This window comes from Natator depressus, chromosome 6 (assembly GCF_965152275.1).
Source record: "Natator depressus isolate rNatDep1 chromosome 6, rNatDep2.hap1, whole genome shotgun sequence".
NCBI classification, from domain to species: Eukaryota; Metazoa; Chordata; order Testudines; family Cheloniidae; genus Natator; species Natator depressus.
In genome coordinates, this window is record NC_134239.1 from 58392389 (window position 1) to 58412874 (window position 20486).

The window sequence follows — 20486 nt, forward strand, 5'->3', positions numbered from 1 at the left end:
GAAAGCACCTAATGGAGTCTTTCCAGCTCGTTTCTAGAACTCTATGAAAACAAATCCCTGAATTCTGATAGGGGCTGAAGGCCCGTTCAGAATCCCCGACCAAAGGGGGGATGTGCATGCAAGGTACACACGGCTTGGATGGGGGAGCTGCCAGTGCACTGAGTGGCAACCGCACCTCAGCCTGCTCTCTGATCTGTCTGTTGCAGGAGGGCTTTCCAGCAGTTCTACAAGGAATATGTAGAGTACACCTGCCCCACAGAGGACATCTACCTGGAGTAGGGACTGGGCCAGGTGCCCTTCTGTACAGACAGGACCAGCGAACTCGCCCATTCCCCATCATGCATGGACAAGCTGCTTTGACACTGGAGGAGGAACAGAGCTGGGATGGCTCCCTTGGTGCATGGAGGACTGCCTCTTTTCAGGACTCTCCTTCCTTGGGCTGGGGATTGGGGGATGCGACGGGGAGAGATGAAAAATGGGGTTTATTGTAAAATACTCCTTTAGTTTATTATATTGAAGAAGACACACAGCTGTGGACTCTGAAGGGGGAACAGGCAGCCTGGGGCAGGAATGCAGCTGTGGCACTGGAGCTGGCCTAGGACAGAGCAGCCCTGTCACTGTGTAAGTGAGAGGGCTGGCCTGGTGTGATGAGCGAGCACTCATCCTCCCAGCTCCTGGCCTGGCTTGCAGCTTTAGCCAGCTTTCTACAGCTCCCTCAGGCTGATTTTTAACTCCAGGGCAGCATTGGCCTCGCACTGTGAAGCCCCATCAGCTGCTGAGAACTGGAGCTGATAGGAACAGGTCAGCCCAAGTCCTGACTGAGAGGGAAGGGGGTAACTCCACCCCACCCCCTGAGGGGCAGGGTGGCATGGGCATGGCAGAGAGAGGCAACTGCTAAAAGCCTTGGAACCACTTGAGGGGTACCACATGGAAGATAGTCTCATCCCAGGAGGGAAGAGCAGCCTGGTTTGTAGCCTCCCTGCCATTCCCACCCAGACAGCCTGAGAGAACCCCCTGCTTTCCAGGGGTGAATATTAGCCTGGGCTGAGACTATGGGGCCCTATTTCTCCTCCCTGTAGAGGAGTGAGTTTGAGGAGGAGGAGCGGGGAGCAGAAGAGTCAATGCCCTCTCATCCTGTATGGGTGGGAGGGGAACAGTTCCTCCGGGGGCCCCTGTCCTTCAGTCTCCAGGTGGGGGGAACTCCTCTGCTCCTCACCCCACCAGCTGCAGGTGCCAGTGGCTGTGGGCTACTTGCATACTGGGATGCAAGTTTGAAAGTGAGAGGCAGTGGGTCTAGTCCATCCACAGTGGGATGAGCACAACAAGAATTCCTTCCCAGCCTCCACGATGGCAGTGGCCCCACTGAGGGGGAGAGGCACCAGGAACCTGAGAGACAAGCTGGGACCCTGAGACAAGAGAGGGAGCAGCAAGGGGCTCAGGACTGCAGTGAGGTGTGCTAATATCTAGGGGATGACACTTCTCCCCTCCAGTCAAGGTCTCTGGCCTTCAGCTGGATCTGCTGTGGTGGTAAAACTATTAAACATAAAATTTCATGGAGCTGCTCTACATGTCTGTGTGTCACACCAGAGCACTGGGCAAGGCCTGCAGCTCCTCTGTCACAGCCTTGTTACATGGGCATCCTGCCCATTTTCTCCTTCCCAGGGGCCTCTTCAGAGAGCCCCACCCAGCACCTCAAGCCCAAGGGAGATTTAGCATCATGGCAGAGCAGCTTACCTGGCAGCCGGGGGGCTGCATAGAATGGCTTTCTATGGACGAGTGACCTCAGTTCTCTCTGCCTGGGATCCCCACCTCTACACTCAGGTGGAGACAGGCAGCCTTCATTAGAGGGGAGAAGTAATTTTAGGGGCTTCATCTTCAGCTACACCATCTTCAGCAGCTGAAGAAACATCCATGGGACGAAGGGAACTAGTCTGGAGCAGGGGCAGCCCTCTGCCTTCACCTTCCGCCCCACCCCAACAGGTATCACTGAGCAGCCCCTCAGTCTGTCTTGCTGTACAGCGCACCTTTATAAAGCAACTAGTGCACAGGGCCAGAGCTGGAGTCCTTAGGGCTCATGGAGACCCCCCACTGCAACAAGTCCCTGGGCAGCTCACAGGACATTGTCATAATAATACTCTGCCAAGTCTGGCTCATCCCGCTTGCTCTTGTGTGCTTGGTGCAGGCCTGCTGGCTGCTTCCGGGGTGCTCGAGTCTGGAACTGGGGGTACTTCGGTTTAATACCATAATCTATGGAAGGACAGAGAGCTGGTGATGGAGAGGGAGAGAAACACAGGGCCCAAAACAGCCTGTGTTGTGGGGAAAATGCCTGCAGCCACTAATGAACCAAGTTTGGATCCAGCACTCACACGTACACCCCCCACTCTGGAGGTGGTGTGTGCTTTTGGGAACTACGAAAAGTAAGCCTGGGCTGTAGCAGCACCTAGAGCAGTGCAGCCATCACCCTGCAGTAGCAGCAACTTCTGCGCCATGCACAATGAACAGCACGTGCCTGTTAAGTGTCCATGCACAGGGAGGGAAAATCACTGCAAATGAGGTGCAATTGGCACTGGCTGGCTTCTCAGGGGCTTTCCCCACAGCCTGGCCAGCTGAACTGTGGCATGGGGTGGGGCAGTCGGGACTCATGGCCAGCTGGCTATACAGAGACAGGCTGCTAAGGAGGGGGCTTGGCTGCTGGGTGAGCCATAGCTGCAGGTAATGGGAGATCCTGCTGGCTAAGTGAGGCTGTCTCTCACTTGAATTAGCCTTTAAAATAGTAATTGCCTACCAATCCAGGGCTTGCAGTGACATTAGGCCTGCTTTCCTCAGCTGAAACTTGCTCCTATATTCTAGTGTTTGGGGAAATAATCCTTCCTTGGCCTCTGGGGAGGGTGAGCTGAGGCTTTGAAGTGGATCCCTTATGCAGTAAACCAGGCTCTTCCATGCTCACTGCAGGGGGAAGGGGGAAAGCCTGCTTGCCCCTGGAAGCAGGAGCCTTGCACAGGGCAAATCTTGAGAATCAGGCTTACAACCTTAAGTGGCAGCGCCTGGCCCCCCACAGACCTGTGACTGGGAAACAGTGAGGTGTGTGCCCCTGAGGAAGCCACTGCCTTGCCCCAACCCCACCTCATCGTAACCCTTCCTCTTGCATTCCCTGGCTGTGGGGACTTGGCTTTGATGGTGCAGGAGGCAGTGCACCTGCTGTGCACCTGCTGTGCACTGGGGAGGCTGAAGGGGAACTGTCCATGCCCCCCATGACAGCATGTTAGAGCAGAGTAAGTTGGTACCGTCCACCAGGCCGAAGTGCTGCTGTGGGAGCTCCAGGGGAGCAGAGAAATCCTCAGGGACTAAGTCGCTGAGCCTGCAATAGAAATGCATGGTCAGGGGAGCAGGAAGCTCCCAGGGCGGATGCATTCACTAGTCTCCTCCCAGCAGCAGGCCTGGGGCTGCTGGCGCATTTCCAGTTCAAGCTCAACCTGGGTTCTAGCCACAGGTCTTAGGGTGCTGGGCATAAAAGACAGCAGCAGAGCTGGAATGAGATGGTGGGTAATTGCATTTGGCCTAGGAGGCACTTAGCCTACTGTTAGAGCTTAAATGGTGGAGCTCCAGGAAACAGGCTGACTTGGCCAGGTTACATGCATTTGACGGTTGTCCTTAATGTGGACAGGGTGACTTGTGCATTGGCTTCCCTCAGTAAGGACAGGTGCATTTTACAGCTTGCAGAGGCAGGCTCTGAAGGGAAAGGTGCCCCCTGCTGGAATGGAGGTGGGGGAAGGTTTAAGGTGCAGCAACTAGGCTCTTCTGCATGGTTCAAACAGGGCAATTCCCACTGCTTTGGCCTAAGCTCTGATCCCCACCCTTCAGGATCCAGCTCCCAGCTCAGCTCATGCCTGAGTCTCCTGCATGTGTTCTAGGGCAGGCACCTGGGGGCAGAGGAAGGAGTGGGCACAAACTTTGCAGGGGCCATGTTACCTTTGGGGAAGTGGCACAGGGAGCACAGCCCCCAGTAGGAGTGTCAGCAGCAGGTGCAGCTTCATGAAGCCCAGCCCAACTATACTGTGTCCTTGCAGAAGCAGGCTGGACTCCGCCTATCCTCCTTTTCTTTCATTGGTGGAACATAATGACATCATGAGTCCCTACAGTGACATCACAAAAGGAGCAAACACATGAAGTATCACTTGCATTGGTAGCAGGAGTGCTGGGTAACACATCAGGAGATGCTAGCAGAGGCAAGGCCTGGAGCTAGAGCAGCAGAGAAGCATGGCCCCGAGTAGCAAGCTGGGGATAATGCAGGTGTTAGGGCAACAACGTAGGTGTCTGGACAATATTAGCCCCTTTGAATGTAATTGTGATGGCAAGATAGCCATCTACCCCCTTCAGCCTCCTCAATGCACCTACCACCTCACATCACAGCAGCCCACAGAGGCTTTGAGAGCCTCTCTCCAAACTGGGTGGGGCCCAGCACAGAGCCAGCCCCATAAGCTAATTTAAAAAGGGTATCTGCAGGATACCTGCAGGAGCAGCTTAGGCCACTACTCGTCACATGCAGCCCAGGATCCGGAAGCTCTTCCTGACACAGAGTGATCCGTTACCTCCACTCCTGACCTAAGCATCCTCCTGGACTCTCCTCAGGCTGCCGCTCTAACTGGAGTGTGACATTAGCAGTCACAAACACACAGCTCATGCTGTGTAGTCTCCACTGGATCCCCCATCATTTTGATAGCGTTCAGAATTGCCCTCCTCATGTTTAACTCTCTAAATGTTTGCCTCAAAGCCTTTGGCTCTTCCCGCAAGCCTCACCACTTCCTGCAATCTGCATCTTCTCTGCAGTTTCCCGATCTCCATCCATCTCATTGCAGATGTCTGCCTACGCTGGGTGAAGTCCTCCTTTCTCTCCCTTCACTAGGCGCCTCTGGACTGAATGAAGCATATTCCCCAGCTCATGGCTCCATGCTGCTGCAGCCTGGACCATATGCTGTCACTGCCTGCTGCCGGGTAGTACTTGAAGTATACTGCATGAATGATACCATCCAAACTGGCTGTCCTGTGCTGGAGTGGCCATGAGGCCCACGTTTTCTCTCGCTGGTTGATCTGATAGCCCTGCAGGGAATACAGCAACTTCTGCTCCATTACAGGCTCTACTCCAAGCACTCCAGTGAGAAGTCCCTCTGTACGTGTTGCACACCCACCACTGTAGTATCTGGGGCCCCCAAGCCAGTTTATGTAGGGGCATTATCATCACCCTATTCTGTGCCCCCCTCTGTGAAACGACTTCTTGCTGAGGTGTCATTCTGGGTGTTGATAACCAGCGGGGAACTGCTCAGGGACTCCTGTTCAGTGAAAGTTGCCACAAAGGGAAGAGCTGGTGAGACTAGAAGATGGTTACGATACACTGAGCTCAGTGAGAGAAATATGGGAGCTGCTCAGACTGCAACAAGCCCACGGTTCCTCTGTTGTAAAGGTATTCCCTGGAGAGAGAGAACAAAGGGGCATTGGCAAGGCAGGCCTGGAAGAGCAGCAGGGTGGCTGGGCATGACTGAGACTGCATCATCAGAGCTGAGCATGGGAAACCCGGGCCTAGAACACACCTCACACTCCAGGGCCAAATGTTCTGTAGCTCCGTGAATGAGAGTCTGCCCCACCCCTGGCTGCTCCATGCATAGTTCTGGCAAAACAGTGCTGTGTTTCCCTCTACCATTCCTCAGCCAGCAAAGAGACTAACCACCCCCATTTCTTTAGTTGCTATAGGGCTCAGCTGGGCCCTGGCCATTAAGCTTTGCACATAGGTAAATGTTTGTTGAACTGATTTGTCTGCACTCCCCGCATTGGCCAGCCACAGCCTCCTTGGCATTGCTTTCCAGCCCCCACTCGGGCTGGCAGCGGCTCAGCAAGCCCTTTTAGCGTACATTAGCTGCTAGAAAAGCAATGTACAAACTGTGGCATGCAATACCCACAGGATAGCTGTATGAAATTAAACAGCCTGAACCAACCACCAGAAGTCCCAGCTGTGGGCAAGGCAGACGCCAACTGAGGAGCACGTGGGCATGATGGAGCCCTGCATTCTCCAGGGGAAAGAGCACTGAAGGGAGTGCTTGAGAGATAGATGGTGGCCACGGCAATAAGTGAGAGTCCCTGCAACAGGGAACTGCAGAGGTGGGCCTTGCTGCAAGAGCTAGCTATGGTGGAGTCAGCTGCCAAGCAGCCTGAGATACCCCCAAACCAGTAGCTGCGGGGAGGAAAGAATGTTCCTGCCTTGCAGAGCTCCCCAGCAAACATCTGTGTTACTGGACTAGCTGCCCTGTATGGGAAGAACACCCCTGAATGAGCCTGAGAAAGCAGGGGTTATCCTGGGGGGAAGGGAGCTGTAGCCCAGGGCAGAGAACTCAGACTGGGGGGAGAAATCCTGGGAGGAAAGAGGCTCTTAGTCTGCCTCTTCAGCACAGCCAGCTTCCTCAGCAGGAAGAAGCCTCCAATAGTTTGGGCAAGGAGGGAAAGGCCTTGTTAACACAAGCTGGGCACAGGATCTGTCCCTGCATCCAGAGCAGACAGACTGTCCCAAAAGCACTGGTGCCACTGTCTGACTTTATTACTGTGCAGCCATACAAAAGCTAAATGCTTAAAAAAAGAGGTCCTGGACCAGCACTGAAGCCACCGTATTGTACAGGCTAGGGGGCGGCAAAGGTCTCTCACCCCATATAGTGTCCATTGTTCACAGCTATGTAAAAAAAGTTACAAGCCCCCCTGGAGAATGGGAGTCTCTAATCAATGGTTTAACTGAAAAATAGATACGACAGAAACATCCCTCCACAGAGACATCCTGTCACCACTCTGAGTCAGCCCCGGTCACAGCAGCAAAGGGGCACTTCCCCATCAGCCCCAGTTATAGAAATAGATTTTCTGCCAAGCTGGCAGGTAATTCATCATTGGTCCTGAAATGAGAGAACGAGAGACCAGGTGAGCCACAGTGGGGAACAACAGTTTAAAGATGTACACTATGAGCATGGATTTCCCACATACATCTCTGCTGATGCTCCTTAATCCCAGCCCACAGCCTCCTGTTATGCCATTCCTAGCTTTTCCCCAAGCAAAATCACCGACTGTGCCCTGCTGGGTGGTGGCGCTGATGTGCCCACTGGGAGTAGAGCAGGACAAGACTCATATGACCAGCGACAGGCCTTGAAACTTGGACAACAGAGGCAACAGGTGAGGCACTGACACCTGTGCACTGGCAAAGAGGTTTCCCCTCTGCCCCAGGACTGCAGCTCCCCAGGCTGGAAGAAACCTGTGGATAGGAGAGCACCAGCCAAACTATAGGGAAGGGGCAGTAACCCAACTCAGCACCAAAGATCAGCTGCAAAGACACAGTCTCCCTCACTTCCTGGCTAAACTCATGTAGCGTTGCTATGCAGTGTTACACTGCTCCCGTGGTCCGCTCCAGAGAGGGCTGTGTTTCAGCAGGAGGTGGAAGAAGAGGGAAGACTCTGGTTTGTAGATTGTAAAGTGCTTTGCGATCCTTTTGGAAGAGGTGCTAGAGAAATCATAGAATCATAGAATATTGGAAGGGACCTCAGGAGGTCATCTAGTCCAACCCCCTGCTCAAAGCAGGACCAATCCCCAATTTTTGCCCCATATTCATAAATGGCCTCCTCAAGGATTGAACTCACAACCCTGGGTTTAGCAGGCCAAAGCTCAAACCACTGAGCTATCCCTCCCTTCCACCCAATGCAAGATTGTTTCCATTCTTTAATTCACAGTCCATCCAAAACTACCTTGGAGTAACTGTCCCTGGAGAGGGTTACTGCTCACTCTGTGTTCTGCTTTACACAGCTCAGTGCTTATGAGGTGGGTGAAGATGGGACGAAGGGGCATCAGCAGAGCTGTGTATGGGGAGCATAGCAGGATCAGCACAGCAGAGTGCACTGGAGGTCAGGACTGAGGTGCACTGGCAGAACTGTGCAGGGAACCCAGGACTGAAATCCAGCCAACTCTGACTGGGGCAGGTGGGGGGTATTTGAATGATTAAAATCGTGGCGCTTAAGTCTCTACAATATTTAACCCCTTGCTGTTTGGATTTAAACCAGCACATGAGTGTTAATGGTAGGTATTCTGGTGGCAAATATCCCAGGGGTTTTTCCTCACTCCTTTGCCAGTCAGACTCTAGCCTGTGACATAAGCCCCAACTCCAGCCCCTCCCAGTGGAAATGCAGCCACTACAGCTGCCTACTTACGTGTGACTAACCCGACTCCAGGGACATAATCAGCCAGCAGGCGGAGCAGGAAGAGGATCCGGCCCCTAGGGGAACACAAAGAGTGTGGATGAAGCCAGTGCAATGACCTCATGTTCCAGTCTGCCGAACGCGCTAGAAGAGGCCTCCTCATTTGGTAATGAGAACTGGATTTCTCTCAGCTCAGCTGCTTTGCTGCCCTTGAATATCCTGCACCCCCAAACTGCCAGCTCCCCACAACTTCCCATGTTAGGATTTTAATGCAAACAACAGTGATGCAGGTGAAGCAGGTCAGAGTGAAAGACGCTTGAGATCTTCAATACAGCCTGAGCCCACTCTGGCTTCCTAGCTAGGTAGAGGCACCAAAGCACCTTAATGAAGGCCCAAAGTATAATTGTGTTAAAAAAAGAATTAGATAAGTTCATGGAGGACAGGTCCATCAATGGCTATTAGCCAGGATGGGCAGGGACACAAATCCCTGCTCTTCATGTCCCTAAACCTCCGACTGACAGCAGAGACTGGATGATGGGGATGGATCACTCAAAATTACCTCTGTTCATTCCCTCTGAAGCACCTGGCATTGGCCACTGTTGGAAGACATGATACTGGGCTAGATGGACTTTTGGTCTGACCCAGTATGGCCACTGTTATATTCTTAGAGCACCTTGCTCATCAAATATCCTGTTGGGGGATGGCTCCTTTATAGGGGGTACATTCAGAACAGCCAGCAGGCCCCCTTACTCTGAGTATCGGTCATAAAAAGGAGATCTCAGCAGGTAGTACAGCAGCAGGATGGTTCGGCGTCTCAGCTCCAAGCGTTCTCGCTTATTCAGGTCTTTCATATCACTCAGTAAACTTAGGCTGGAAAGAGAAGGGCAGGGAGTTAACTCAGAGATCCATGGCCAGAGCAGGGGAGTTTTAGCATCTAGTCCCTGCTGCTCTCAGCTTCACGTGAAGTGGAGCACTGAGCAGGCCTCCCTGCTCCTCTTCAGAGGAAAGGCTAACCACCGAACTAGGGACAGCGCAGCGTGAAGGTGCTGCAGGGGTGGATCCTGAGAATCTTGGTGTGGGACTTTTTGCTGTCACAAATAACTGCTCCCACCTGCAGCTCCACCCCCTGTCCCCCACTGCTGCTTCTACCTGAAGGGCTTACGCAGCACGGAACAGCAGGACACCAGTGGGATCAAATGGGGACAATCGAGAAAAACAGGACTGGGAGTTCAACCCCAAAACACCCAACGCTGAAGCCGTAGGTGGCCTCCCTCCAACTGACCTTGTGATATCCAGGATTCCCGAGAGAAGCCAGGGCTTCCATGATCTCTGGCCCCATATGCCTAAACTCAACACTGGGAACAGAAGAGTCAAGGAAAGGAGAGAACAGACATGGTTGGGAGCAGCTGGGTAGGCAAAATGACCCTCCAGGCAGCCCTACAAGATTAAGCTCTAACACGTTAGTACTGTAAGTGCCCCATGGAAGAGGCTGGTATGACCTGCTCTTCTAGTCCAAATGGCTGAGCGCACACAGGGCCCCTGGCTAGAGCGCCTTCTGTGTCTGTTCATTCATGAACAGCTGCATGGAAGGCTGCGCACTGAGGCTGCAGTACTCCGGTGGGGTACAAGGCACACTACAGCCACTAACAAAAGCCAAGTCAGGATACAGTGGAACAGAGGCCGAGTGATGTAGACAGATTCTGCAATGGTTTCCTGAAGCCCCAGAGAGGTGGGAGCCTGGTTCATCTCCTCTGCTCGTCGGTTCTGTTTTCCCTCCCTCTCTTGGGGAGACCCCCAGTGCCTGGATTGCAAGGCTGGGGCTGAAACAGAGTTGCAGACAAGATTTCTAATGCAAACTGTGCCTTTCTCAAGCATCCAGCGCACAAACACTGGCCTTTCAGTGACGCCCAGGGGAGGGGTTGGAATAGGAGAACTCTGAGGACTACAGTCACATGGCAGAGGCTGCAGCTCTGGCTTTCCCCAAGCATGGAGAAGAAGCTGGTTATAGCCAACACAGAGGGAGCTCCCCTAGGAGCTGGGGCAGATAGTCAGAGAAGGCTTCCCTGGTATCTGGCTACTTCAAAGCACGGGGAGCTGAATAGTCATGCTGAAGACTTATCCCATGACACAGGTAAGCCTAGGCTGAAATAATCCTGAGGCCAGGCCCAGCACAAGCACCGATCCTGTTGCTCTCGGGGGGAGGTGCGGGGGGGAAGAGAGAGAGAAACAGGCCAGTGGTGGGAACAGCCCCCGCTTGGGTAAGCCAGCGAGCTCCCACAGGTTACACTCCAACACTCCAAAAGAATCTGTAGCCTGGCCACAGAGTCAAGGCAGACACAGCTAGTGTCGGGGTTTATGCCGGGGCACAAGCTGACCAGGGAGAGGTACTTACTGCTTTCGAGGGACCTCACAACGCGGCTGGAGCGCCTCCCAACATATGTCTGTTCCTTTCCTGCTGAGCTGCCCTCCTTGTCTGCCAGGAAAGAGGCATGACAGCGAGATCAAGGATGTAACTCTGAGTTAAACTTCCCTGCAGCTCTCTGTTAACACTGCTCTGAGGTGGCATAGGAGCACCTTCTCCCAGGACAAAGTTCTCATTGTAGCCCCTTCTCCTCCCTCTAGAGTACTAACTTCAGGAGGCCAGGGAGTCCGAGTGCTTTATGTCCGACGGCTTTACGTTTCAGCTGTTAAGTCTAGCTTTTCTGAAACTGCTAACACTGAGCACAGCCAAGCAAAGTGCAGGAAGGTACATGGTTCCACATGCAGCCTGCTACTCCAATCCTGCCACCCCTTCCCACAGCTCTGCTAATGCACCTCTAGCCAGTCTTGCAGCCTTCTTTTCTATTCCAGATTTAGGCCCATTATCCCACTAGGGCTGACAGTCTAAGGGAGCAGTACCGTTAAGTTAACCAAGGTGTGTGTAGGTGCATGCTGTGGAGAAGGCTGGGACTGGAGAGTAGCACCGTTCCAGCTGCTTGGCTTATGGAATTCTTACAGCTTCCCTGCTGCCCAAACCACTCGGCTACTGAGGACTTTCAAGCAGGGCTAACTGGATGACATTCCCACTCCACTGTGCCCCACAAAGTCTCCAAACTACCCCAAATGTCTGGTAAGCAGCAAGAAGCTGAGGCAATCCTAGTGCAATGGACTCACCTTCTGATTGGAGCTGCTGCTGCTCCCTGTCCAGTGGCATGATGGGAGGAGATGTCTGGATACCAGCTTTGTACCATAGCAAGAGCAGGAGGCGCAGGATGGCTCTATGGGGCACAGACAAGCCAGGAGGTGTAAGCATCAGGCACACACTACAGAAACCCAGCTTCATGGTGAGGCAGCAGCCATAGGAGACAGGGAACACACAACCTCTGCTTTGCATTGAGCGAATGGGGCCAACAGCCACTCTGCACATGGCAACAGGACCCAACACTGCTCATCATTGGCCGTCCCTTCTTCACCCTTACTCTGAACACTGCCTTACCACAGCCAGGAGCACCACCACAAAGATGAGAATCTCCAGCAGCAGGAAATCTAATGTCCTGTGCAGCCCCAAACGTGCACAGCCTCATGGAACAGGCTTGCACCATCTTCTTCCATGAGCTCAGATCTGCTGGATGCTCTCTAGGTAACATCTCACTCATTAGCCCGTGGTAACAAGCCCTCCCTTTCTGTACAAACACACCCTCCTCCCTCCACCTGGAGCACTCACTTAGCCAGCTGGATGAGGATTATGATGCTCCATCGGCCCATCTCACTCCACACCTTGGCAGCCCCCATCTCCGCAAACACTTCCACACACTCGAGCACACTCAGCCATGTCAGCAACTTCTGCTGGGGTAGTGACTGAAAACACAAAGAGGGGGAGAGAGTGAGAAGCAGCAGACTCTGGCTGTGTGTCACTCAGGGTGTAAGTCCAGCCCAGTCTGAAAGTTCTACTTCCAGGGTGAACCGAGGAAGGGTTAGATGGGGGCTCCTGGGAGTAAATGGCAGATATCCTTTCAGACGCTGTGTAGCCCACTGATGAAGAGGACTGGCTGAGATCCCACTCATTTCACATGTGGCCTTCAGCAGTGAAAAGCCAGTTAGGCTCATCCAGTTCAACATTCTTGTTCACTAGACAGCTGAGATCCTGGCTATAGACTTGCATTCTTCAGCTGGCACGGGGCCTGACACATCCAAGCCCACAGAATAGGCAGGTTATCAGAACAGAGGCCTTTCTAATGGAACCTCTAACACAGTGATCGCTGAAGGCTGGCTTGGGGTATGGAGAGATTCTTACAAGAAAGAAGCAGTCAGGGTTGGGCTTGGATTTTTTTGTTTTGTTTTACTGTACATAGAATGGCATAAGGGGCCTGATTCTGTGTTGCACCAGTCAGGAGATGCAGTCCAGGAGAGGGGAAGGGCAAAGGTGGCTTTATACCTCCTTTGTGAATCCCAGATTGTGAGCTTCTCAGTGACTGGTGTGGTCCAGAGCATAAGTTAGAGGCTGCTCTAATTTATTGCAGCCTTACATGGGCTGCCTACGGACTTCTGCACAGCCCAGAATTGCCAAAGTGCAGAGCGCTCTGGTCGCTCCTCCATGCCAGGGCTGGCAAGCCGGGACAGCACAGCACTAGTGCATGCCACATATTCAGAGGGCTGTTCTGGCCTCTTTATGCCACCAGAGGGGAATAGTGTAAAGGGGCTGCAGCAGGGACTGGAATCTGGCCCAGTAGGTTCTACAGAAATGCATGTGCCAATTCCGCCCCCTGTGCACAAGAGCCTCACCACAGGCAGGGTCCGCTGTAGCTCCTTTCGGAGGATCCAGTCATTTAACAGCACCAGGAGATTGGAGGCAGAGTACACTGGGAAAGAAGAGAGTGAGTCACATGGGATTTGTGCTGGAAATGGCCCAACTTGATTATCATACACATTGTAAGGAGAGTGATCACTTTAGATAAGCTATTACCAGCAGGAGAGTGGGGTGGGGGGAGGTATTTTTTCATGCTGTGTGTGTGTATATAAAAAGATCTTCTACACTTTCCACAGAATGCATCCGATGAAGTGAGCTGTAGCTCACGAAAGCTTATGCTCAAATAAATTGGTTAGTCTCTAAGGTGCCACAAGTACTCCTTTTCTTTTCACATGGGAAAGAGATCCAGCCACTGACTGAACCCTCTCCTCACCCAGTCATAGGATATGGCAGAAGCTGAGTGCTCAGGAGAAAAATCTTTCCACTGAGGCAAATGAATGGGTGGGACTAGGGTTGCCAACCCTCCAGGATTGTCCTGGAGTTTCCAGGAATTAAAGAGTAATCTTTAATTTAAAAAAGTCATGTGATGAAACCTCCAGGAATTCATCCAACCAAAGCTGGCAACCCTAGATGGGACGGACAGACTCCTGATAGCTCAGAGAGGCAATGCAGCCAACAGCAAAGTTAAGTGAATGATGATTTTTAGCGAGGACTATGTTCCAGGAATTTGACCCCAGACAGAGTGGGAGATAGTGGGAGATAGACTGAGCTTGCTGTGGGGCAGGGTCTCTGGCCAACTCCAAGTTAGTAACGTAGCCACTCTTTCTGGTTTTATTCAAACAGCAGCTGGTAGAGAGCTTCAGATCACCAGGTTCCTACAACACAGTGAAAAGAGTACTCACCTGTTAGTAAGTTCAGGAAGGCAAAGTTAACAAATTTAACAAAACCAATGGCCAAATAGCAGCCACTAGCATCAGAGGGAACAGGGAGCCCCATGAAAGCCTAGACTAGCAGCTGGCAAAGAAACAAACATTCCCATCAGACCCAAGGGAACACCTCGCCTCACCTCACCCTGCCCCAACTGAAGCGACACTTGCAGGAGCATTAGGGAACAACAGCCACTGAATAATCCCAGCCATGCAGCAGCAGCACTCCAGTTTCAGACCTGCACCTTTTTCCCTGGTACAATGCTCAGCCCTCCCTCCCCAAAGTCTGCCGGTTATCTACACAACATTTGCAGATGGCACCGTTCTGGTGCCGCATATCAGTTCACCAGCATACGTACCAAGCTCAGAAAGTTCATGGGAATCAGAAAAGCGACCTGGGAAATAAAGGAGCGATGTTAGAGGAGGGTCTGTCATGCTGCTGAAAACCACCACAATCACTGCTTCAGAGAGAAACAATTACTTTAATCAATGCTGATAGGGAATTCTTAGCTAAAGGGTTTCAAGTATCCATCAAGGATGTCTCTCAAGGAGCCCAGAGATTAACATTCTCCTGCCCTCAAAATAATAAATAATAATAATATCAGGTTACTTCCTCCCCTTCCCATTGCTCTGCCTCTTTCTGGCCAAGTACTAGATGAAGTTTTATTATTTTTTCTTCAACCTTCCAATATCTGTGCAAGTCCAGCAGGTGAGGGTGGGTGTCCTGCAGGCTGATGCTCCCTCATTTCTTGGCATGTTACAGGCCAAAGGTGATGTGCCAAAATATTTTAACCATGCGTTCAGGTTTGTTTGTTTTTTTTACTTTGTTAAACGACCAACCACAGTGTAGGCTACACCTGGAGCACAGGCTTCATTATCTTCTCCACCACATGCCTGAGTTCAGAGCAGGCTGATCCTGCTGGCCCAGCAGCGTGTGAATCGCAGGGATACACGTCCATCTTTATCTGAACCGTAGTAACTCGAGGCAATGCAGATGGACCTGATTTACAATGGTTATGATGTAGTGGGGCCCTGTCAATGCAACTCGTGACAAATCAACAAAAAAACTCCACTGTGTAATGGGCGGGACTGGCTAACAGAGGCGGTGGGGCAGATACTCCCAGAGTTCTCGTCCGACGGAGTCTGGACACCTGGGGTCCCGCCCGCCCGGGGAGCGGGGTCTCTGGGCGGGGCAGGACGCCTGGGTTCCTGCCCCAGCTACCCGTAGAGGCGGTCGTTAAGCGCCCGGACTCCTGGGTCCCCCCAGCTCGCTCGCCCCGGTACCTGGCAGCAGGTAGGAGAGGCCCCGCACGGTGCCCTCCAGCTGCGCAGTGGCGGCCGGGTGCTGCCTCACGTACTCCTGGTAGCGGTGACAGAGGCGCCGCAGCCTCCCGAGGGGCCCGGCGGCGGCCATGGCTCCCTGGGAACACTTAGTTCCACCGCCGCCCGGCGCACGCTTCCGGGTAGGAAACTCTGCGCCTGCGCACTGAGCTGCTCACACGCCGGACTCTCCCCTCTGCGCTTGCGCACCGAGGGCAGTCAAGCGCAATCTGCCAAGACCCGCTAACCTCTTGAATCGAGCGCGGAGCAGCAAGGAGGATGAATCGAGCGCGGAGCGGCTGGGTCCGTAGCCGGGACGGGGCGGAGGTGATTTAAAGGGCTGCGCGGGAGCGAGCGCGGCGGCGGCAGCCGGGCCACCTACACCGACGGCGGGGGCGCGCTGGCCTCAGGTACGGGGCGGTGCCCGGGGAGAAAGACCCCTGCAGGGCGGCCCCGCGGGGCAGAGAGTCCGGGTGCCCGAGGGGGGCTTCCCGCCTTCCCGGCCCCCGCCAGCGCTGAGGGGGTGGCCGGGCGCCCCCTGCTCCCCTCCCGTTCAGGCCACTCTTCTCTTGCGGCGCCCCCGGAGCCTTCCTCCTGCTCCCGCCGGGCTCGGGGCCGTTGCCGGGCGGGGCTCCCCGTCGGGCTCGGCTCTGCACAGCGCTGAACAGCGAGGCGCCCCGCCAACCCTTCGGGGTGTGAGGCAGCGCCGGGCTCTGCCCCGTCCCGCGCCCTGCGAGCCGCCCCGCAGGAACCGGGGACCGCCCTCCCGCGCCAGCCCCGCTGCCCTGCGGTTCCCGCCTCGCTCCGTCGGCCCCGGGAGCGAGTGGGCGGAGCGGGGAAAGCAGGAGGCAGGTTTCCCTTGAACACCCTGAACAGCCCGTAACAGAGATGCAGGTTCGGGCAGTGATGGCCGGACCAAACCTTGCCCCTTGAGGTTGCTGGATTTACTCTAGGCTGGGTGGGTACTGTCCCACCTTGTGGCTGTTCAGTGCCCATTGTGAGATGAGTTGGTAGGTCTCATTCATTTCCCAGCAGGAAGATGTCCACGTTGTTTTGATGCAGCTTTAACTGGCCTCTTTGTTGTCAGACTCAGTAGAGAAGCTAAGTATTAATAAGTCATGGAGTCTGAGCTCCTCTTTTCACCCTTCATTTCTCTTTTCCCAGAGGCGGGAGTCAGATTCTCTAGGGCAGGTGTGAGGTCTGATGGCATGATTTGTGAAGTGCTCTGTGCCTTATGAGAGCACTCTAATCATAATACTGCAGAGCGGTAGGGCGGTGCTGGGGTGCTTGCTTTCCTACTGTCTATATGTTACAAATATATGGGGGCTCTTCATTTTTAGGGCTATCAGTTTGGCACCTTTTCAGCAGCCCTAAACTCTTACACATCCTGCGTGTATGAGGAGGATGAGTGTAAAGGCAAAAATAGTCAGTGTGGGGGTGGAGAGTGAGTAAAAGCTTCTGAAATCATTGTAGAAAAGACTTAATGAAGTTAAGAGGGATGGAATTGAAGAACATGGGTGGGATTAAAAATGTGTGATGCGGCCATTACCCTTTAAGGCTTGTGGTAAAGCTGGGGAGAGGGGTGGGACCTGGAAGTGGGGAGGTCTTTCACATAAATGAATAGGTTTGAAACCTCCAGTACAACTCTGCAGGGAACCTTAATTTAGGGCTGTGAGCCCTGCTGATGGGCTAACCAGCTGTCAGTGGAAGGCAGAGAGGCTTTGAGTATCTCTAGAAGGAGGGGACACTAGCTGGAATTTCCTGGAAGTCTAGGGCATTTGTGCCATCATACGTTGGATGTGACTGTTGCTTTTCATAACCAGTGAGGGGAAGGGAAGGAAGAGCCCCATTTACACTAACACAATCCACAGGTCCCTGGTATTTGGGGGAATCTGTCTCTGGTACCCACCTCTGAAATTAATGTGGGAAAGTTAATTTCATTCCCTACAGTGAAATATGGATGTGTAAACATCAGCTAAAATCTGACCCCGGAGGAGAGCTGTGAGATTTCACATCAAAGAACTAAAATCCCTTTGTTCAGACCAAATAAACTTTGGGGCCTCAAAGAATGCTCCATGATATACAGTAGAACCTGAGAGTTACGAACACCTCGGGAGTGGAGCTTGTTCATAACTCTGAACAAAACATTATGGTTCTTCCAAAAGTTTACAACTGAACATTGACTTAATACACCTTTGAAACTTTATTATGCAGAAGAAAAATGCTACTTTTAACCATCTTAATTTAAACAAAACAAGCACAGAAACAGTTACCATACCTTGTCAAATCTTTTTAAACTTTCCTTTTATTTTTTTAGTAGTTTACGTTGAACACAGTCCTGAACGGTATTTACCCTTTTTTGGTCTCTGCTGCCTGATTGCGTACTTCTGGTTCCCAATGAGACGTAAGGTTGACCAGTCAGTTTGTAACTCTTGTGTTCATAACTTTGAGGTTCTACCATACCTTTGTAAACTCTGTGGGGTCTCCATGCCCTGCCCCACCATCTGCTCCCCACAAGGTCCTTGGGCAGGCCCTGGTGTGTTGTGAGGGGACCCTGGTATACACTGGGGACTCACCTGCAGACTTGGTGCGATTTTTTCCTTTCCTCCACTTGTTTTTGAACTGGCAGATGCTGTGTGACTATATGGCAAGAAAACATGTGCAGGTCACACACAGACAGGAGATTGGAAGCTAGGACTTCTCAGTGTGTTGCAGTTGGCTTATCTGCCAAGGAATATGGGATGTGTTACAGTTCCTGCTCCCTTTAAAAGTACAGTGTAGAAGGATCTCACAAGGATCAGAAGCCCTACTGCTAGGGCATATTTAAAACTAGTTTGGGACAAAGCCCTGGAGAATAGACAGCAGCGGACAGTCTTGCCCCAGTTTGGAGTAGATGGGATCTAATAGTCATTTTCCATCTCCTAATCATAGGAGTTGGGCCCAGTTTCTCATTACGTGCAGCAGCGCCTCTGGGTTCTCCTGTACAGAACATTTGGAGATGGGGTATTGCGCATAAGGAACATCTAGTGTCAGAAGAGACGTGCATTAAAAATAATTCAACTTATGTTTGAGAGGTGCTGAGCACGACTTCATGTCAGGAACGTGCTGACCCTGGCTCTGGGGACATGCAGCAACAGCATTCAAGCCACCGTGATCTCCACTGCAGACTATCTGAGCTGCTGTAACATAATTTTTCAATGAAATACCCAGGCCCTGCCAGACAGCAGCTTGAGATCTGTCTCCCCAACAGCTTGTCTTCAATCAGATGGTTGGAATCCTCTGGCTTCTCTTGGGCATATGACCAGACTGTGCTAATCTGTCACTAAGCAGGGGACATTGTGACAGAGGATTTACCCAGGGTGCAAACCTCCCTGCTCTCCTTTTTGGCTAAATCACTTCTGTTCTCCACCCCAGCCTGTCCAGGAAAGTGACTCAGCATGTCAGCCAGTCTGGCCCCCTAGTGCTTTCATAATGAAGATGGAAAAGGTGAAAGCTCTATGGACATCGCTACTCAAAGCAAGTGAAATTACCCTGCCTGGGAGGTTAGGCTCTCAGGCTTCCTTAGTTTATGAGACTTATTGGGGGATAAGAATTCCTGGCTCCTGTCTTTGCTAGGCTCAGATAAAGTCACTCAGAGACCCTCAGGTTCTGAAACCACTGGGGCTTTTATTTACAAGTTTGTGCACCCACCACCTTCTCACTGTACAATATACACAGCTCTGGGTTCCTTGTGTCTGAACCCAGGAGGGAAGGGCTTTCTCCCTGCCTGCACTCCCTCACCCTCCTCCATCCCACCAGCCTGCTTCTTCTTCTCAGATGCTTATATAGCCCTGGGACAATTGGGCTGGCAGCTCTCTCTCATTCACCAGTTAGGGCAGGTTCTTTCCAGCCAGCTCCACTTTATTCACTTAAATGGGGCTGGTGTGGCAGGGGCTGGTTCTGCAATCTTCCTGCTCAGCACCCTGTCGTATGGGATATGTGGGAAATGGCCCATGGTTGGGGTAAGGGTGAGGGGTTCCACTGTGCAAATCAGAGTTCAGGCTTCTCAGCAATTTACTGTTAAAAATCATCTGGGGAATGGACATGGTAGGGTCAGGTGGTTAGTCAGCAGTAAGGAGGAGAGTGCAGACTCAGCACTAGTCTTGGTATGACAATAAAACCAAAAGTAAGCTGACTGTGCAAGTCCAATCAGTGCTCTATCCTCTCAGTTCCTCCAACTTGCTCTGCTGCCAGTAACTTGCACTCTAGCTGGCTAAAGTCTGTCAGATTAGACTGTACTTGGGGAGACTGACTCCTGTAGAGTTGGGCACAGAACCTTATAGTTACCTCAGCAATGCTGCTCCTAGACCAGAAGCGCCTGAAATGACATTAAGTATCAGAGGGGTAGCTGTGCTTGTCTGGATCTGTCAAAGCGGCAAAGAATCCTGTGGCACCTTATAGACGAACAGACATATTGGAGCATAAGCTTTCATGGGGGAATACGAAAGAAGGGGTATTCACCCACGAAAGCTTATGCTCCAATACGTCTGTTCGTCTATAAGGTGCCACAGGATTCTTGAAATGACATTGTGGCACAACTTCCAGGAGCCTGAAAGGAGGCTTCCAGGAGCCCTTTGGCATATGCAATTCTACAGCACCCACCAGGGGGTTAGACAGCTATAGAAAGTGGTGTTTAGGTAGTGAAACATTTAGGTGTGCATTTAAATGTTAATGGAAATACATCGGGGGGGGGGGGACCCAGACTTTGTGGGTTTATCTATGCTGGGAGGAACTGCCTCCTTAATGCTTGTAACACGTGGAGAAGTGGCCAATTTAAATTGTACCAATTTATATCTAGGGTGCAGGCACTCCCTGTAGCGTATTAGCAGAGGTGTGATATTCCTGTGAGGCCTGAGGGTACGCTCTCTTCAGTTGCTACGCCGGGTGTTTGGCTGTTCAGTTAGTAGTGAGATGATCTCCCAGTAGTGTGGGACTATGCCTCTCCACACTAGTTTTCTGATTGTCCGATTGGGGCGGCTGAAGAAAGGGGCCCTGAGTCTTGTATGGATCTGCTTCCTGGCTTAGCTATGCCACTTGCTGTGTCACTGACATTCTTTATTTATTCCACCACTTTGTGAGTTCACCGCACACCCCCGGGAATAAATTACAAGCCGCAGATAATCTGTGGACAGACGGACATACGGAGCGTACTTTAGTTCATGACACATGAGCCCTACCTAAAATGGGAGGCCTGATTCACTGTGGCATCTCGTGGGGAGCAAGGCCTGATAGGTAACTTTCTAACCCAGATCTAAATGAAGA

The 20486-nt window shown here is 52.3% G+C and overlaps 4 protein-coding genes across 9 annotated transcripts in view; 2 read left to right on the forward strand and 2 right to left on the reverse strand.

Moving 5' to 3' along the window:
* MAPK8IP1 (mitogen-activated protein kinase 8 interacting protein 1) overlaps positions 1-1573 on the forward strand; it is a 47437-nt gene extending 45864 nt beyond the window's left edge. For all 3 annotated transcript variants that reach the window (XM_074955340.1, XM_074955342.1, XM_074955341.1), the window contains one exon: positions 207-1573. In XM_074955340.1, the coding sequence (XP_074811441.1) occupies positions 207-279 (73 nt within the window). In that variant the 3' untranslated portion in view covers positions 280-1573. The remainder of the gene's footprint in view (positions 1-206) is intronic.
* A 389-nt stretch (positions 1574-1962) lies between these two features.
* Positions 1963-5462, reverse strand: FREY1 (Frey regulator of sperm-oocyte fusion 1). The gene is made up of 4 exons (XM_074955343.1): positions 4798-5462; positions 3970-4133; positions 3285-3358; positions 1963-2247 (listed from the first exon to the last, which is right to left on the reverse strand). Exons 2-4 carry the CDS (start codon positions 4032-4034, stop codon positions 2111-2113), a joined length of 276 nt encoding a protein of 91 aa, XP_074811444.1. The 5' UTR covers positions 4035-4133; positions 4798-5462; the 3' UTR covers positions 1963-2110.
* Positions 5463-6408: 946 nt separating this feature from the next.
* Positions 6409-15351, reverse strand: PEX16 (peroxisomal biogenesis factor 16). 2 transcript variants are annotated; one of them, XM_074955354.1, is made up of 11 exons: positions 15150-15351; positions 14225-14260; positions 12975-13051; positions 11917-12050; positions 11367-11470; positions 10606-10686; positions 9881-10033; positions 9496-9568; positions 8964-9083; positions 8226-8290; positions 6546-6926 (listed from the first exon to the last, which is right to left on the reverse strand). In XM_074955354.1, exons 1-11 carry the CDS (start codon positions 15277-15279, stop codon positions 6868-6870), a joined length of 1032 nt encoding a protein of 343 aa, XP_074811455.1. In that variant the 5' UTR covers positions 15280-15351; the 3' UTR covers positions 6546-6867. The 2 variants fall into 2 exon arrangements, with proteins under 2 accessions (XP_074811456.1, XP_074811455.1); XM_074955355.1 differs by lacking the exon at positions 9881-10033 and having other exon boundaries at positions 6409-6926.
* A 104-nt stretch (positions 15352-15455) lies between these two features.
* The window catches only part of LARGE2 (LARGE xylosyl- and glucuronyltransferase 2), a 52940-nt gene continuing 47909 nt past the window's right edge, over positions 15456-20486 (forward strand). For 2 of the 3 annotated variants that reach the window (XM_074955344.1, XM_074955346.1), the window contains exon 1: positions 15457-15595. The gene's annotated coding sequence lies outside the window, so the exon portion shown is untranslated. Of the gene's footprint in view, positions 15596-20486 lie in introns of all 3 variants that reach the window. The other variant, XM_074955345.1, reaches the window with a different exon arrangement.

Bases quoted from the DNA above. Each gene is read 5' to 3' on its own strand.
- FREY1 (XM_074955343.1), bottom strand. From the start codon at position 4,034: ATGAAGCTGCACCTGCTGCTGACACTCCTACTGGGGGCTGTGCTCCCT. The intron at 3,359-3,969 runs GTAACATGGCCC...TTTCTATTGCAG, and splicing joins CCTGTGCCACTTCCCCAAAG to GCTCAGCGACTTAGTCCCTG. The intron at 2,248-3,284 runs GTACCAACTTAC...GTCCTTCCATAG, and splicing joins GCACTTCGGCCTGGTGGACG to ATTATGGTATTAAACCGAAG.
- PEX16 (XM_074955354.1), bottom strand. From the start codon at position 15,279: ATGGCCGCCGCCGGGCCCCTCGGGAGGCTGCGGCGCCTCTGTCACCGC. The intron at 14,261-15,149 runs GTACCGGGGCGA...TTTATTTCCCAG, and splicing joins CCTCTCCTACCTGCTGCCAG to GTCGCTTTTCTGATTCCCAT. The intron at 10,687-11,366 runs GTGAGTCCATTG...CTTTCCTGGCAG, and splicing joins GCAGCAGCTCCAATCAGAAG to ACAAGGAGGGCAGCTCAGCA.